Source organism: Podarcis liolepis (assembly GCF_965112155.1).
Source record: "Podarcis liolepis genome assembly, chromosome: 1".
Lineage (NCBI taxonomy): Eukaryota > Metazoa > Chordata > Lepidosauria > Squamata > Lacertidae > Podarcis > Podarcis liolepis.
This window is the reverse complement of record NC_139554.1, coordinates 76,290,361-76,306,475: the sequence shown is the minus strand read 5'-3', so window position 1 is coordinate 76,306,475 and position 16,115 is coordinate 76,290,361. Positions and strand designations below refer to the sequence as shown.

General features: G+C 41.7%; 1 protein-coding gene and 1 long non-coding RNA gene across 16 annotated transcripts in view; one reads left to right on the top strand and one right to left on the bottom strand.

Moving 5' to 3' along the window:
* CHID1 (chitinase domain containing 1) overlaps nt 1-16,115 on the bottom strand; it is a 132,749-nt gene that overhangs the window by 101,582 nt on the left and 15,052 nt on the right. For all 14 annotated transcript variants that reach the window (XR_014519758.1, XR_014519759.1, XR_014519760.1 and 11 more), the window contains 4 exons: nt 15,903-15,947; nt 13,924-14,030; nt 12,648-12,709; nt 4,694-4,786 (listed from right to left, as the gene is read on the bottom strand). Coding sequence is in view for 11 of the 14 variants with exons in the window: in XM_083477748.1 (XP_083333874.1) it covers nt 4,694-4,786; nt 12,648-12,709; nt 13,924-14,030; nt 15,903-15,947 (307 nt within the window). In the remaining 3 variants the exon portion in view is untranslated. The remainder of the gene's footprint in view (nt 1-4,693; nt 4,787-12,647; nt 12,710-13,923; nt 14,031-15,902; nt 15,948-16,115) is intronic.
* Nucleotides 5,323-12,637, top strand: LOC310695684. 2 transcript variants are annotated; one of them, XR_014520213.1, is made up of 3 exons: nt 5,324-5,484; nt 9,993-10,236; nt 11,040-12,637. It is a non-coding gene; the product is annotated as an uncharacterized lncRNA (long non-coding RNA). The 2 variants fall into 2 exon arrangements; XR_014520214.1 differs by lacking the exon at nt 11,040-12,637 and having other exon boundaries at nt 5,323-5,484; nt 9,993-10,167.

The following is a 16,115-nucleotide window of genomic DNA, read 5'->3' as shown; positions in this document are numbered from 1 at the left end:
CTTCATAGGGCTGCTGTGAGAAGAGAAAATCTGCAAAGCCCTTCAAACAATGCCGTATGCTAATTTTGTGTTTTGCATATTGAAAATTAATGCTAAATTGTGGTAGTGAATTGCCCAAGGCCACACAGTGAATCACTTGTTCAGCAGAGATTAGAATTGGCACTTCTCAGTTTTTTAATTATGTCAGATTTCTGTATTCCACCTTTCCATCAAAAACAATCACATGTCTAAGGCCAGCACTGAATCCACTATAAACATTGGTTATTCCACCAATTATGCCTACCCTGAATTCACTCAGCATAAAAACCTTGTGGAAGAACCTGCAAAGGTAACACAATTTTGATACTTTCCAGTTTCCCTCAATGTGCCTTTGGTGGAATTTAATGAAATATCTTGTATTTTCCAGATGTTAATTACCCCCGCGCCCCCCTTAAGTACCAGGATTTTTCAAGCCCTTATACTCTTCCTTTAACATAGCATTTTTCATCAATTTGATCTTAATGTGAACTGAATCGGTATGACAGCAACCCATTAAAAAAGAGCATCTAACTATGCTCTTCCTTTTAGGTTTTAATCAGGGCATAACACAAAAGGAGCACTGTTTTAGCCACTGGGGGTCCTGCTCAAAAGGGTGATATTTTACAAAATAGTCTCGGTCTACCTTATCAGACTTCTACCAGATATGGAGTCTACAAATGTTATTTGATTCTTTGCCATATCATTTTCTATGCCTTTTGCTGAATGGCTGATTAAATCTACTCCAAGTCCAACACATGAAGGATATTAGATTATTAAAAGTACACTTTCCATCATTTGTAAAGGTTAGACCCAAATTGATTCTAAAGTGACAATGAATAAAGATGACATAGTATTAAATATGCCAATGAAAAGCAGATTCCAGCAGGAGCTCAGTAATTCTATGAATCTAATTTAGCACATATTGCCAGTCTAGAACTTTAAAAAAAATATATCAAAGAGACAAATGAGAATTTTTATGGATTCCGCCTACAAGGCAGGAGGAAGTCCTTTCAAGCCAGTCAGCTAAACCATAGTTCAAGATGCTGGGTGTGAAGAGTGCTTTCCTTGTATGAGAAACAAGCGCCTCAGTTTTGAATCTATGTAGTGCCAACATGTGTGGCATTTTACTGAACAACATGAACAAAAAACACAGGTCTGTACCAAGAAGTTCATGATCAGGGCTGTTACGCATGCTACAATTCTGCAGAAGGAAAAATATACAATGTGTTCATAACTCAGGTCCTTGAAAACGTCACCTTTCATACACGCAAGACACTTCCTAACCCTTACAGTTGCAACAAATATGCTTGAACATATATGGGTGGGCATTGCCAGCTGAAATCTTAGGGGGGCAGCCAAACAATCAGGGGAGAGGCTAAATTAGCCTTCAGTGCTCCATGTCCTTCTCTACTATGAAATTGTACATGTTTATGCAAATAATAATAATAATATCAAATAGGGGATGCGGGTGGCGCTGTGGGTAAAACCTCAGCGCCTAGGGCTTGCCGATCGCATGGTCAGCGGTTCGAATCCCCGCGGCGGGGTGAGCTCCCGTCTTTCGGTCCCAGCTCCTGCCCACCTAGCAGTTCGAAAGCACCCCTAAGTGCAAGTAGATAAATAGGTACCGCTTTATAGCGGGAAGGTAAACGGCGTTTCCGTGTGCTGCGCTGGTGCCAGCTCACCAGAGCAGCTTCGTCACGCTGGCCACGTGACCCAGAAGTGTCTCAGGACAGCGCTGGCCCCCGGCCTCTTAAGTGAGATGGGCGCACAACCCTAGAGTCGGACACGACTGGCCCGTACGGGCAGGGGTACCTTTACCTTTACCTTTTAATAATATCAAATAAATTGCACGAAGTAAGAAACTAGGAAAATATACTTGATTTTCATGATTTATACTGACTGTGCTATTCTGCCTTTCTTGGTACAATATTTGGATTACCTGGGTGCCTCTCCCTGTGCACAATCCACATCACCCCCAAATCTGCGTCAGTGGTTGGGAGAACCCCCAGAACAAATTAAGAGAGCATGCAGGAGGGGAATAGCGTTCTTTTGTGCAAGGGGAAATCTCCGTGCTAACAGGACGTTCCCCTTAGCATGCAGTGATTACACTTTAATCCAATTATGATAAATCTAATAGGCTGAAAATCAGATTATATTGCCACAGTGGTTTCCACTGGCCTTAAACACGGCAGGATTCAGAACTATTTGTCATTCCCTGTCCCCTCTAATTTCAGTATAATGCACTTCAGGGGAAGTGCTCAAAAATATGCTCGAGACCAAGAAGCTGCTTATGGATTTCCAAAAGGCCCTTCTGCGGAGATCCACAAAAGAATATTCATTCTTAGTAATAATGTACTCTGCAGGGCAGCTAATGCTCTGTAAAAGTCACTCCATTTGAGCTGGCTTGTCCACAATTGTCCACTGAAAAATACATCTACGTACCAAATCATGTATAGCAATTCTAGCCAATTCTATTGAGTCAAGGGGGCAAGAGAATATTAAATTTGTGAAATTGCCTACATTCTACTTAACATTCAAAATATATAAATGCATTTTGCAAAGTCTATTGTTTGCTGCAATTATCCTAGATCTTGAAAAGAATGCATTAGCTTCATGATAAGCTTTGTGGTAATAATGACTGATAATGTAGAAGCTGCAAATGTGTTTAAGAGCACTCATTTGCTTTCTGTAGCAGACTACAATTAACAAGCTGGAGCAATCTGCTTTAAATCTAAAATAAGAAGATAAAAACTTGACTGATCCATGTTTCGGCAGTTCTTAACAGGGATGTGCTGGCCTCCTCGTATTTTTGTATTAACAACCTTGTGCTGTGTCCAACATATAAAAAGGTATATACAGTATATGGTATGGCTAACAAAAATAATTACTCAAGAAGATGAAGAATCTCAACAGGAGTTTTAAATATATTTTTTTCAAACTTTACTTCTGCATAGTCTCTCCCTGCAACACAAATATGAAGATGCAACTACCTAATTGAGCATTTTAAATGCTGAACTGTGAGGTGCTCTATTGTTCTAAAATTGTCTTGATGGATTGTGCTTTAGTTATGTTGTTGCATTTTATTTTGAATGCCACCTTGGAATCTAAAAAGATGGCCAGTTTGAAAATAATTTAAATGAATAATAATTCTACAGTATCCTGTGCACTGAGCAGCATCCTGTACAAGGTGACAGGGCCCGGGGCTCTTGCACTGATGTACCACAAGCAGCACAGATGTTTCACACATGCAAATGCAAAGGCCAGTGCAGCTGTGCTCTGTAAGGCCTTACACAACAGAGAAGTAGCGGATGAGGGCAACACACTGGAGGATCAAGTATAGGAAGAGAGAGGCAAGGCTATCAACAGAACAAACTACTGGGTGATGTAACTGACTCCAACATCACAAGTACTGAGGTTTGAAGGCCCATACCCTTAGCAAGCTATAGGACCCAGACTATGAAAGGGTGACAGTATTGCTTACCCCTTTGCAGGCACTCACAAAACTGAGCTGTAGGTCTGCATGCCAAGAAGGAGGCTGAAGTTATTTTAAACATCTATTCAAAACTCAGTTTCAGCTGCCAACACTGAAATATGTAAGTTCTGTATCCTCTTCATCAGACGCCATTGAGCAATTGAAACTATTCATTAATACATATGGCTAAGAAGGGCTAATGTTTCATCTAGCCAGCACAGGGATTGCATAGTTCCTCCGCCAAGAGTTTAAACTGTGTACAAACCATAAAATTATGAATCCAGGGAGATTTTTTATACAAATAAATAAGCACTGGGGAGATGAAGAAGGTGCAGATTAAATGCAGGTATGTACTGCACAACTGGTCAATTTTTATTACCATGTGCTGTTCAGTTTGCGATCTTCCTTTCCAGCTGTTTTGTACTAATGAAGGCAGCTACTTTGCTTAATTATTACAAAACAATTTACTGTGAAATGGGCATTAGCAAAATTAAACACGTGGCAGGAAGCAAAGGAAATTAAGTTACATGAAGATGGTCTTTTCGAAGTGTCTGCACTCCTTCTTACATCTCCTCATTTGACCTGTGTTTATTGCAACTATACATGATGGTTTAGGACAAGGGCAGGGGTGGGGGCACCTCCAGAAGTTGCTGGACTCCAGCTCTCCATCAGCCCCAGCCAATAGGATCAGTGTTCAGATGGTACAGAAACTGTAGTCCTGCAACATCTGGATGGCACCACCTTAGCCACCCCTAGATTAGGAGATGTATGGTTTTGCGTACCATTACAGATCTTATTTCCTTCCAAAATTTTATAATCCATTTATCAATATAAAGACTCTAATTAAAGTCATTTCCTTAGCACTGTTTGGTATACATACCACTTGATAGTTCTTTTGCTCGCTTGCTTCAATATTTATTAAGTGCCTTGATTGGGGTTTCATAATGAATACATGCTTCTTGCCCAGAGGGATTAAATCTTAGCACGGACACATTTCCTAATCCAAGCCTCTTAAATGTGTCCCTCTCTTCTTCCCCAAGGTGCTGAGCCTGGCATTTTTCTCCAGCGGTGAAGAGGGAATACACGCTTCGCTTTTTAGGCTGCATATATGCGCTGGTCTCTCAGCAAACATTAAACCCAAATAACTTGAATGAAGCTGAAAATAGATTCATCTGGGATTTTCTTTGAAAATAAGACACTCACCCTGGCATGACAGTGGGAGGGATAACAAGCATCAGCTTCAGCCGCGCCTGATGCAAAGCTTCCGAGAGGTGAGTGAGCAAGTGAATCAGACCCCTGTAACAAAAACATGGTGTTAGGTCTAGAAGTAAGAAAACTAAATTGTGGAACAACATCATTTTCTTTTTTTAAAAAGTTAGGAAATACTCTTCCTTCATTAAACGCTGAAGATACACTCTAATAGGACTTGGCCCTGCACAATCCATTCTCCCTTTAAATAGGATGTAACAGGAGATGACAAAAGAGATACTTTTATTCAGTCTTCATTTTAGGACAGGGATGGGGAAGTTGGTTCCCTCTAGATGTTGAGTTTGGAGTACAGCAACATCTAAAAGGACCAGGTTTCCCCATCCTGGTTTATATGATCAAGGAATGATATGCTGTATTTTATTGATTGTATCTGAATTCTCCCCTGGGAACATTTGGGTTGAAGGAAGATCTTTGTAATGGTAATGGTAACAGCAGCAGCAACAGCAGCAACAGCAGCAGCAAGTGACCACCATTGTACTCTCTCTTATTCAGGCGGGCAAACGCAGCATATGGTCACAATGGCCAGTATGAAGGTCAGCATCTTCACCATGAGGTCACAATGGTCAGCCTGCCTTCAGCAGGCATAAAGACACACTGATCAGTCAGTGTCTCTTTCTGGAGGAAGCAGCAGCAGCAATTTGTGGGCACTGTAATCTGTTGCTCTCTCTCACTCCCATACAGAGGCTGGCAGAAGCAGGACCGTACAGGCACAGTTTGTCACCAAGGTCAGTATATGCATGAGCCTGTGGGCAGAGATTCTTCCTCTTACTAAGGTGGGCAGAAGCAGTATGTGGACACAATGGCCACCTGGTTCTTATTTAAATGGGAATGGAAGAGGAGTGAGGAACCTGTGGCCCTCCGGATGTTGTTGGACTGCAGCACCTGTCATCCCTGACCATTGACCATGTCACCTGGAGGGGCACAGGTTTCCCCATCAGTGTTGGAGGATTAAGGTACATATGTTCTCTTAATTCCCAGCTCTTTTCTTACTATCTGGGCCTTTCCTTCTTCCCCATCTTCCTTGATAACCTAGCGATTGCATGCCTTATCACATGGCTGGCCATGATCAGGGATGCTTGGAAGGCACTCACAGAAAAGGGAAATCTCTGCTTGGACTTTCCTTTTCCTGGTGCTGTGTGACTCTCCCTTTCAGCAATGGGGAAAAGGAGGGGTGGCAAGTGCTGGGCTCCCTTCCCCTTGTCCACAATTAGCCCAGATATGACATGTTTGCAGTCCTACAACCAGCAACAGTCATTTAGTACATTGATGTCAGAAGCCTTTTAAGTACTTGGAGGTGTTCCATTAAAGGTGGTTAACAGCCCACGCTCTGCCAGCAAAGCCAGGAGGCAACTGGTTGAGAAGAAATAATTCTCCTACATTTTTTCCTGTCATGTTGCAAATGCATCTACACTTGCAGTAGCCTCACTGTAATGTTCTATTATCAAATATCTAAAAGCATTAAGTAAATGATATGCAGAAAGGGTGGGTGAGAAGATGAGATCATCCTCCACAGAGGGGAATAAAAGAATATTCAGCTATCTCTGCTTGTACTGGGTACCCTTCAGATTTTTGCCATTACCTCTGCTGAAAATAGCAGGTGGTGCTCAGCCAAGTTTCATTGAGAGTAGACACACTGAAATTAATGAACATGACTAAGTTAGGTCCATTAATTGCAATAGGTCTACTCAAAGTAAACCTTACTTTAACACCACCTAGTGAATCAATGGATTTAGCTTAATCAGCCGAAACTGCATGTTCATTCCAAGGGCAATCTATGGAGATATGTGGCCAAGCTCTTTGCCAAGATAGCTCAGTCAGTAGAGCAGGAGGCTTTTAATCTCGGGGTCGTGGGTTTGAGCCCCACGTCAGGCAAAATATTCCTGCACTGCAGGGTGTTGGCCTAGATAATCCTCGGGGGTCCCTTCCAACTCTGCCATTCTATGAATGGTGGGGAGATGCTCTCCCCTCGCTACATGAGGTCATCTGCTAACAGCTGTCCTGATCTCTTTCTTGTGCTTTGCAGCTTTGATTGGTGTAACATTTATTCATGGGCTGTGTAGATGAGTATACCCACTGGCACACACAATATAAAACTAAAACGTAGCACCTGCAATCTGGATTTTGCTGCTGGTGTTTCAAGCACTGTTTTCAGGGCACCACAAAACATAACACCACCTCACGACTAATGTGGGTTCAAAGAAATTTTACACACAGAGAGATAATATTCATCAACTTGACATTGTTTTTTATACTAAACTTGGTATTGAGCAGTTTACCCGATTTATGGCAAAGGTGGGAGAAGGATGGCAGCTTCTCTTGTAAGAAAAATCGCCCAGAAGATTTAAGTACTGGCAGCCTAACTTGTCAAGCCATCTCTCTGGCCTAAGAGCACTTCTTGCCAATTCAAGGGATTAGTGGTTAACGCTCAGACTTCATTTACGTGTACTCCCATTTGTCACCCAAAATAGATTATGTAAATCAAGCATTGCATGCACTCCGCCATCCCCAAACAGCCCTAGCTGAGTGCCCATTTACAAACATCCAATAAATTATATGTCTGCTCGTCTCTACAGTAGACTTGAGCGTTTTAAGACCATATTTTCCCATATTATCACTGTCAACTCAGATGGGAGGGAGGGAAATGCACATGCTGCATTGCATTTTTTATAAGTATAATGAGGCTGGAGCAAACTGTCGTCATGGCAAAACATAGTTAAATATTCATTTTGTCTTTTGCTATTGTCAAATTGAACTTTCAGGTGTTCCTCTGAAGCACATGGCACTTTGAGAATCTACCCAGACCCAATTAAAAGGTGAGGTATGTATTTTAAACTTTCTGACCTTGGTTCTCTCATGAATATACAATGCTGCTGGTCCCTCTTTCGCCTTCTCACCCTCCTCCCCACTACACTCTTGTTCAGACATTTCAGGTTTGTCCTTCTGGAAGCTGCAAATGATGCTGACCTCAGCAGAACATTTATTGCAGCTCACAGTATTTGTTGCATTCCCTTTAGAGTCTCAATTTAACTATAGCTAATGCTCAAGTTTGATGGTTGCTGCCCCCGCCCCCACAAATCAAGGATTTCCCAGAAGAATTAAAAAATAAAATGAAAAGATCCAACATAATAAAGCTGTGTTTGTAGACAGCTGACCAAAAAAATGGAACTTTTTTTTTTAAAAAAAGCAATCTCAGTTCAAGAATGAGTTATTGCTGTTTGTCCTTTCACTGCTCTAGGTAATACCAAGGAAGGAAGGGACTTACAGTAAACCATTGATTAATAGGTTAAATTTCCAAGGCTCAGACTGAAGTACTGATGTGTCTACAGAAGTTTTGTTCTTTTCTTCCCACAGTTAATAAGGTACCTGAAGGTCAAATGCAGATGTCCCTGCAGCATATAGTGAAGGCAGCACTTTTCAAATAAACTATGTGATTGTGGCACCACCTACTGTTGACTATCAGCCTGAACAAAATTATATGTGTGACCTTGTTTGCACAGAATCAAAATCATGCCTGTTACAAATACCAATCTAAGGCATTTTCAATGCACCGAATTTTAAAAAGCAAGTCATTGGGTGGCAGTCAACTAAGTTTTACTCAAGAGTATACCCATTGACATTACTAAACAGAACAATAATAATGTATTACTTGTACCCCACCCATCTGACTGGGTTGCCCCAGCTACTCTGGGCAGTTTCCAACAGAAAATAAAGAGCACGTGATACATCAGACATTAAAAGCCTCCTGATATGGAACACCATATAATTGGTTCTCTCTTTGACAACTGACAGGCGGGCGTTCCACAGGGCAGGAGCCACTACCCAGAAGGCCCTCTCCCTGATTCCCTATAATTTCACTTCTTGCAATGAGGAAACAACCAGAAGGCCCTCAGTGTCCAGGCTGAACGATGGGGGTGGAGACACTCCTTCAGGTATACAAGGGTGTGGATGTTTAGGGCTTTAAGGGTAAACACAAACACTTTGAATTGTGCTTGGAAACGTACTGGGAGCCAACACAGATATTTTAGGACCAGTGTTATATGGTCCCAGCAGCCACTACAAGTCGCCAGTCTGGTAGCCGCATTCTGGATTAATTGCAGTTTCTGAGTCAGCTTCAAAGGAAGCCCCAGTACTAAGTCAGGTCTATGAATTTCAGTAGGCCTTCTCTGAATAAAACTTTGTTAACTATCACCCAATGTAATCATTTGCAACTAGCTGCTCGCAAAAGGAAAATGGTACGACTCAAAAACCTTCAGCCTCCGACTGCTGCAACCTAAATACAGAAAAGCAATGCACATCCACAGATTGAAAGAGATTTGATTAACTTAGCTTTGACAAGAGCACACACCACAGTTAATTCTTGGGCTCACATATTTCCCTTTTCTTCATGAGCAGCCTTTAAGGTTCCTCCACTTGCACATGAAGGAGAAGGGAATGCCTCACTGTCTGCATAACATTATGTGATGGGTTAGCATCAAAGCTGCTTGGGTTTCTATCCACTACAAACAGCAAAATAAAACCTAGCTTAGTATGGTTGAGACTTTTTCATCTCTGAGTAGGTTCAAAAAGCAGGGAAACAGATAGGCTTCCAGTTTTGCCACTTCTACTTTAATGCGCCGGGCGGGTTTCAAGAATCTCACCTGCAGTTCCTCCATGAGCTCCAGCTCAACATCTTGCCATAGACAAGCTGCTCAATTTCCAGGACAAAAGAAATGAGTAATGTTGGCTAGTTCTAACATCCACACCCCTCCACTATACCAAATCACCAGGGGAGTTCAGATTTCTCAAGGTCCGGTCTTTGAAGCTCTCTTTACTAAGATACAAGCTTACTTGCAGTTAGTTTACTTAAAAGGCTTCTAACAGCAATCCCTACAATTGTCCAGAATGAAAGCTCATTCCTGTACATTCAGATCTTTCACTTCTACACAATTATTACTAAAGTTTGGAAGCCTTATTCTTCTCTAGATCTATTCACTCTGTACATGATTATTAAATATTGATAATAAGATCAGCCAATCTTAATTATGGTAGAAAATGATCCCTTGGGTGTTTCAGGTACACATCTTTGTTTTCTGTTTTAGGTAGTCCGTAGTATTTGTGTGACTAAGAACTGAACTCCACTGTCTTTGGCTAATTTGAAAAAAATGCTAATGCTATTGTTTACGTGACTACTTATCCCAAATTGTAAAAAGAGAGAATAATGAGCCCAATTAACCTGGAGTTTTCTCCCTTTCAGACCACTTCAGCATGATTACTACCATCAGCATATAAATGTTGGGAAGAGAAATGAGATGGCATTAATCCAGGATAAACCTTATAATAGTTTCAGATCCCTCCCTTAACTTGTGATGGCTAAAGAACAAAATGATGATCCTCTAAAAAGATCAGTGAATAACAGAGTTATCACAATACTGCCACTGTGTGGATAAGAATAAGAACAGCACATCATATTTCAAGTAGCAAAATCCAGTTTTGTTTGGGTAGGAAACAAGAACATAATTTTCCTCTAAATGTAATTATGACATGAACTAGCATGCCCAGGGTTAGAAACAAATAACGTTTGTTGAGACTGTCACTGTTCACATCCAACACTCCCCCAGAGTGCATGGAACCAGATGCATTGATCCGAGTTCAGAAACCCTGCAAATATAACTGCTCTGAACTCAATTTCAAGTAACTAAGATAGATTTCATGCATTCTGAGCCTCTCTCCTATCTTTGATGCACACGTATGAAATACAGAAATGCAGTTCTAAACAAATTTGTATCATGATTCCGTGTTTTTAAAACAGATTGATAGCCATGTGGGAATGTGAATTTACAACCTCGTTTCCTGCATTATTTGTGTCGCATCTGAACAAATGTGTTATCTTTTTTCTCTCCATAGAGTAGTTGTACACACTTGGGTACGGCTTTTTCATATTTCAAGCTTTGTTGAAGCAGGGCAGGGAAGCCCTGTCATTCATATATGCAGATTTCCTTCACCATCTCCCCTCTCTGCACTCCAATGAAACTGACATGATCATCAAGGGAAAGGCTTGTCAGCTCCATAAACTCCAGGCAGTAGAACATGCTAATTCAGACTCTTGTGTAAATACAAGCAGCTTGTCATTGCAGCTGGAGTCACAATGAGAAAAAGACAAGAGGGCTGAACTGCTCTCTGTAAGGATTCTGATGGTGCTGGCAAACTCCCAGAAATCTGATGAGTGGCGGCAAATTTTGGGACAGCGGCTTGAATGTTTAAATTGCAAACTCCCACCTATACTCAGCCTGTGTCATTACAGGGAGCCACAAGAGTGGGGAGTGCTGTTGTGCTTGGGTCATGCTTGCAGGTTTCCCATCTAGATAGCCACTGTGAGAACAGATTGCTGGACTAGACGGGCCATTGACATTATCCAGCAGGCTCTTCTTATGTTCTTATATACATGCAAATACTGCAAAATGCCACACGTCTTCTGTGACTTCATCCAAAGGAAACCAACCACAGGTAACTATTGGAAATCTTGAAACTTGTCACTACCCTGCAAAATAGGGTGCTCTAGAGACTGATTTCAGTATTGCTTCCTAAGGGCTTGCTTGGGAAGTGATTCTACCAGAGAAGAACTGCTTCCTGTTTAGCTTCTTAGCTAGCAAATAGATCCCAGCACAAAAAGGGCATGTGCCCCAAAGTCCTCTTTCTCTTATGGCTATTAGATGAAAGCAGAAATTTTTACTACTCACCTGACTTTCAATGGTGTCTAGTTGTGACCTGTTATACTGTCTTTGCCTTTTTAATTTCTGGTTAATTTTGTTTGGCATGTCTGACCTTGTTTCAGGATTACATAGGTTTGGAGTATTATTGCACACCACACTGGGGGTCCTGAATCAAATCCTATCAACAACTTGAGCAAGTTTCACTCCCCGCCTCCAAAAACAGTACATCTTTTCCCCTTCAGAAGGTAATAACACCACCCCACGCTCAAAGAACTGGCATGATCTACCTATACGGATGATGCAGTTAATCTATCGCTCACCTTCCCTGAAAACAGCCTTTGAAAACATTGTGATCTTGATAAAACCCCACTGTCAGGTCTAAGAGCCACATTAAGGCAAAGGGATTACGCCTATGGTACTTAATGATTATTTTTTCTCTGGCATCAGCAGACACCACCAACATTACTCTTTCAAGCAAGGTGACAGGCCTTTTTGCAACCTGAAATGGTTGGACAAACAGCAATCAGGAGATCAATGCTAATCTTGACTATAACACCTAGGATTTCTTTGTTGGCGTTTGTACCGTTAACAATTGCTGGGGCCAGATCTGACAAGCAAAAAGTAGGGAAGAAACGAGGCAATGTGACAGTGGGAAAGAAGGCAGAAAGCCGATGCATTGATCGTTTTGCTTAAAACAATTTCCCCATACCCTCTTGCTTGACACCTTCTCGTGTTACCTGATTTCACAGATAACCACAAAACCAGTGGTAACCTGTTTGCACATGAAAAGTGGGGCATGACTGTCATTTCAGGGTCCTACAGGAGGAACTGCAGCATCTCTCTCTCTCTCATGATGCTCTAATAGTTTAGGGATATTTAGGCTACATGGATAGAGAGTCCCAAGAGACACCATCTTTCCAGGCAACCATTACCCTAACTCCTACAATCACAGCTGTGGATTCCTAATATGTGCCCTAGATTTTCCTGGTGCAACATACACTGAAATAGTCACCACACAACAGTAAACATCAGAAAAGACCCTTAGTGGAACCTACTCTGTCAAGATTCTTGACTGTAATTTACTTACACAGTACTCCTAAACATGTTTTCTTTTGAACGAATCCTATTAAATCGTCAGTGAAACTTGACATACTAAAAAAATAAATAAATAAGTAGCATCTTGAAAATCCTGGACTTACGTTTGCTTCTGGTTTCCTAGCTGACTCCAAACTTCAGCCACAAAGCCATCAAAATTCTCATTCTAGAATAATGAAAACATTGGAGATTGTAAATTTACAGTGGAACCTTGTGTTATGCACCGTCCTCCTTGCAAACACTGTGGGTTGCAAGCTCCGCTAACCTGGAAGTAGATGCCCCTTATTGTGAACTTTGCCCTGGGATGTGAGCGGAAGTCGAGCACCGGCAGCACAGCAGGTGCCATTAGGAAAAGCGCACCTTCTGTTATGAGCGGTTTCAGGTTACAGACGGACATCCGGAACAAATTAAGTTCGTAACCGGAGGTAACCACTGTATGTATTCTGAACAAATATCGTGGTTATTACTTTTGATGATGTTGAAAGTTAGGCATCTCATAAAAAGAATCCTGCCTTTACCTCTTAATGCTTTGATCAGGTGTAGGTTATTCTTTTTCTGCTGCTGCTGTTTTGCCATTTAATTAGATGCCTGTGGTTACTGATTTTGTTTTAAGCTACGTTGTTATTTCATTAGTTTGCTTAACTGGACACCATCATATAAAATGGCTGTTTATGCAGTTTTTATAAATATGGCTATGGATTTTAAACGCAACCACGCTGCCCATGTATACAATGCAGTATCATATCAAACTGCTTTGAGGTCTTTTTTTACAATCATGGTGTATTAAATAATAAATAAAATATCAGTATGCACTGAGTGCTCACTGGAAGGACAGATCTTGAAGCTGAGGCTCCAATACTTTGGCCACCTCATGAGAAGAGAAGACTCCCTGGAAAAGACCCTGATGTTGGGAAAGATGGAGGGCACAAGGAGAAGGGGACGACAGAGGACAAGATGGTTGGACAGTGTTCTCAAAGCTACCAGCATGAGTTTGCGGGAGGCAGTGGAAGACAGGAGTGCCTGGTGTGCTCTGGTCCATGGGGTCACGAAGAGTCGGACACAACTAAACAACAAATGCACTGTGTCATCTAGGGATCTTTTATGTAAACACAATTCACAACCCCTGAGTTTAAACATGCCAGCATTTAGCCCACTTCCTTTTCACCCACATGCTATTGAGCACAAACAACATATTTACAAACTTACTTCCACACCTAAGAATCAAGCTTCCTTTCTTCGCTGCTATATGTAATATATAAAACCTGTCTGTGACATCTAGGCCAGTCATTGACAATTTTACGTCATCGACAATTTTTAAAAGCCACACTGATATCTGGTATTATACTGGCTCTTTATTTCTCAGAGGTAGGCTTAAGATACCTTGGCTATTTGAATCAGGTTACTGGAAAGTTCTTCTATCTCATCTTCACTGTCAAACACACTCTCAAAGTCATGGTAAGTCCAGCCTTCAAACAAAATTCGTGGAACTGAAAAAATACAGAAAGGGAGAAAGAAAGACTAGAAAGGGTCATTAATTTTCTACGCTATTAGGAAAACTGCTGTGGCATGCTCACTTGAAATATGTATTCCACCCCTTCTCCAAGACTAAAACTTGTTCTATGCTTATTAATGTACTTCAGGCGGAAATATATGATGATGGGGAAACTGTGACCCCACCAACTGTTGCTGGACTCCATTGGCCCCTGTCACCACGGCCAATGGTCAGAGGTGACATGAGTTGCAGTCCTAACAAAATCTAGATGACACAAGTCTTCCATCCCTGGTATGTGAAACCTTTATTGTAAGTATAGCAAATTTAGGGCCAACACTCCCTTTCAGCATAAACATTTGGAGCTCCATGTGGCTGCCTATACGCACTGAGGCTCCAAATCATGGCACTTTTACCTCAAATTTTGGGGTGCAGAGAAAGGATAAGCTAAGCAAATTTTGTGGAGTAGGAACATATTCCATTAATCTTCCATGGGAAATAGATTTCTTGGCCAAGATAAATATCAGAACCCAACAAGTGTAAGTGGGTAGGAAGCTACAGCTGATGCTAGTGTAAGGCACTGGAATGAGGTGCTGAAAGGGCAGAGGGGGGCTAGCCAAGGATCCAATGCTGGTCCATTTTGTGGAAAGGGGTCTGATTCAGCCCCCCCCCCCCCCCGCTGCACCATCATGGAGATTGTGAAACAAAAAGGACACATTTGAGCATCCCACCCATAGGTGGAATCTACACACATATAAAAAACACTGCGAAAATGCTTTTAAAAAACAAGTTTTGAAAAATGCATTAAAATTGCCATAGCTCACTGTTGCCATCTAGTGCCACATTTGTATATTGTACTTTAAAGGTAAAGGTAAAGGACCCCTGACAGTTAAGTCCAGTTGTGAACGACTCTGGGGTTGCAGCACTCAACTTGCTTTACTGGCCGAGGGAGCTGGCATACATGTGGCCAGCATGACTAAGCCGCTTCTGGAGAACCAGAGCAGCGCACAGAAACGCCGTTTACCTTCCTGCCAGAGCGGTACCTATTTATCTACTTGCACTTTGACGTGCTTTCAAACTGCTAGGTTGGCAGGAGCTGGGACCAAGCAACAGGAGCTCACCCCGTCACGGGGATTCAAACCACCGACCTTCTGATTGGCAAGTCCTAGGCTCAGTGGTTTAGAACACAGCGCCACCCGCGTCCCTATACTTTACAACACACTTAAAACATTTTATTTGCAGCTGCATAGCTGAGTCCACACACATTTCCCCTGCTCAGGGCTTTTACAGTGGTGATAGACCTGCTGCTTCATTCCACCCTGCTGCTCTTTAATGTGTGATATATGGGATTTGCAAAATACAATTTTCCAGTTGTGCTAAAAAGAGAGAGGGCAGAAAGCCTACTCCTTTGCTTTAAAAAAAGAAAAGAAAGAAAAGCCTGCCAACTAGTTTGATCTGCATTTACTCTTATGTACAACTAGGGTGGTCTGGGACCTATCAGTGAGAAAGAGATTTCAGGAGGGTAGGAAATGGAGGAGGGGTGTAATTTTTCCTTTCCCCATTCGTGAAATCCCTCCATCGCCACCCTGGTGATCCCCAAGCTGCACTACAAGATTCTTGTTCCAGGCTGACTGACTTCTGTTAACACTGGCAGCATTTTGTTGTGAATCCCCAGCAGTCGATTACAATTTCCCAACTAAAAAGGCAGCAGGAAAACAGACCCAGTCATTATAAAGACTGACTGGGACAATTTGGCTAAGGCAGATGAGTGCAGGAACCCAGAATAGTATGACACAATTAAAATTAATGCTTCCGGAGGGTCACCTAGCCCAACCCCCTGCAAAATATGGAAGCTTTTCTACAAAGTCACCTATTTTGATGTTTTTGGCATTCTTCTTCACTTCTTTCATCCAACCTGTTAACAGAAAACATGAAGAACAAATATGAACCTGTCTAATCACAAAGTGCCACATTTCCAAACACAAATATGTATTTTATAATTTTTCTACTCTGTGACTGTCAAAGAAATAATGGTTACATGGATCATGGTATAAAAATCAATGCTCTCTACACCACCAAAGAT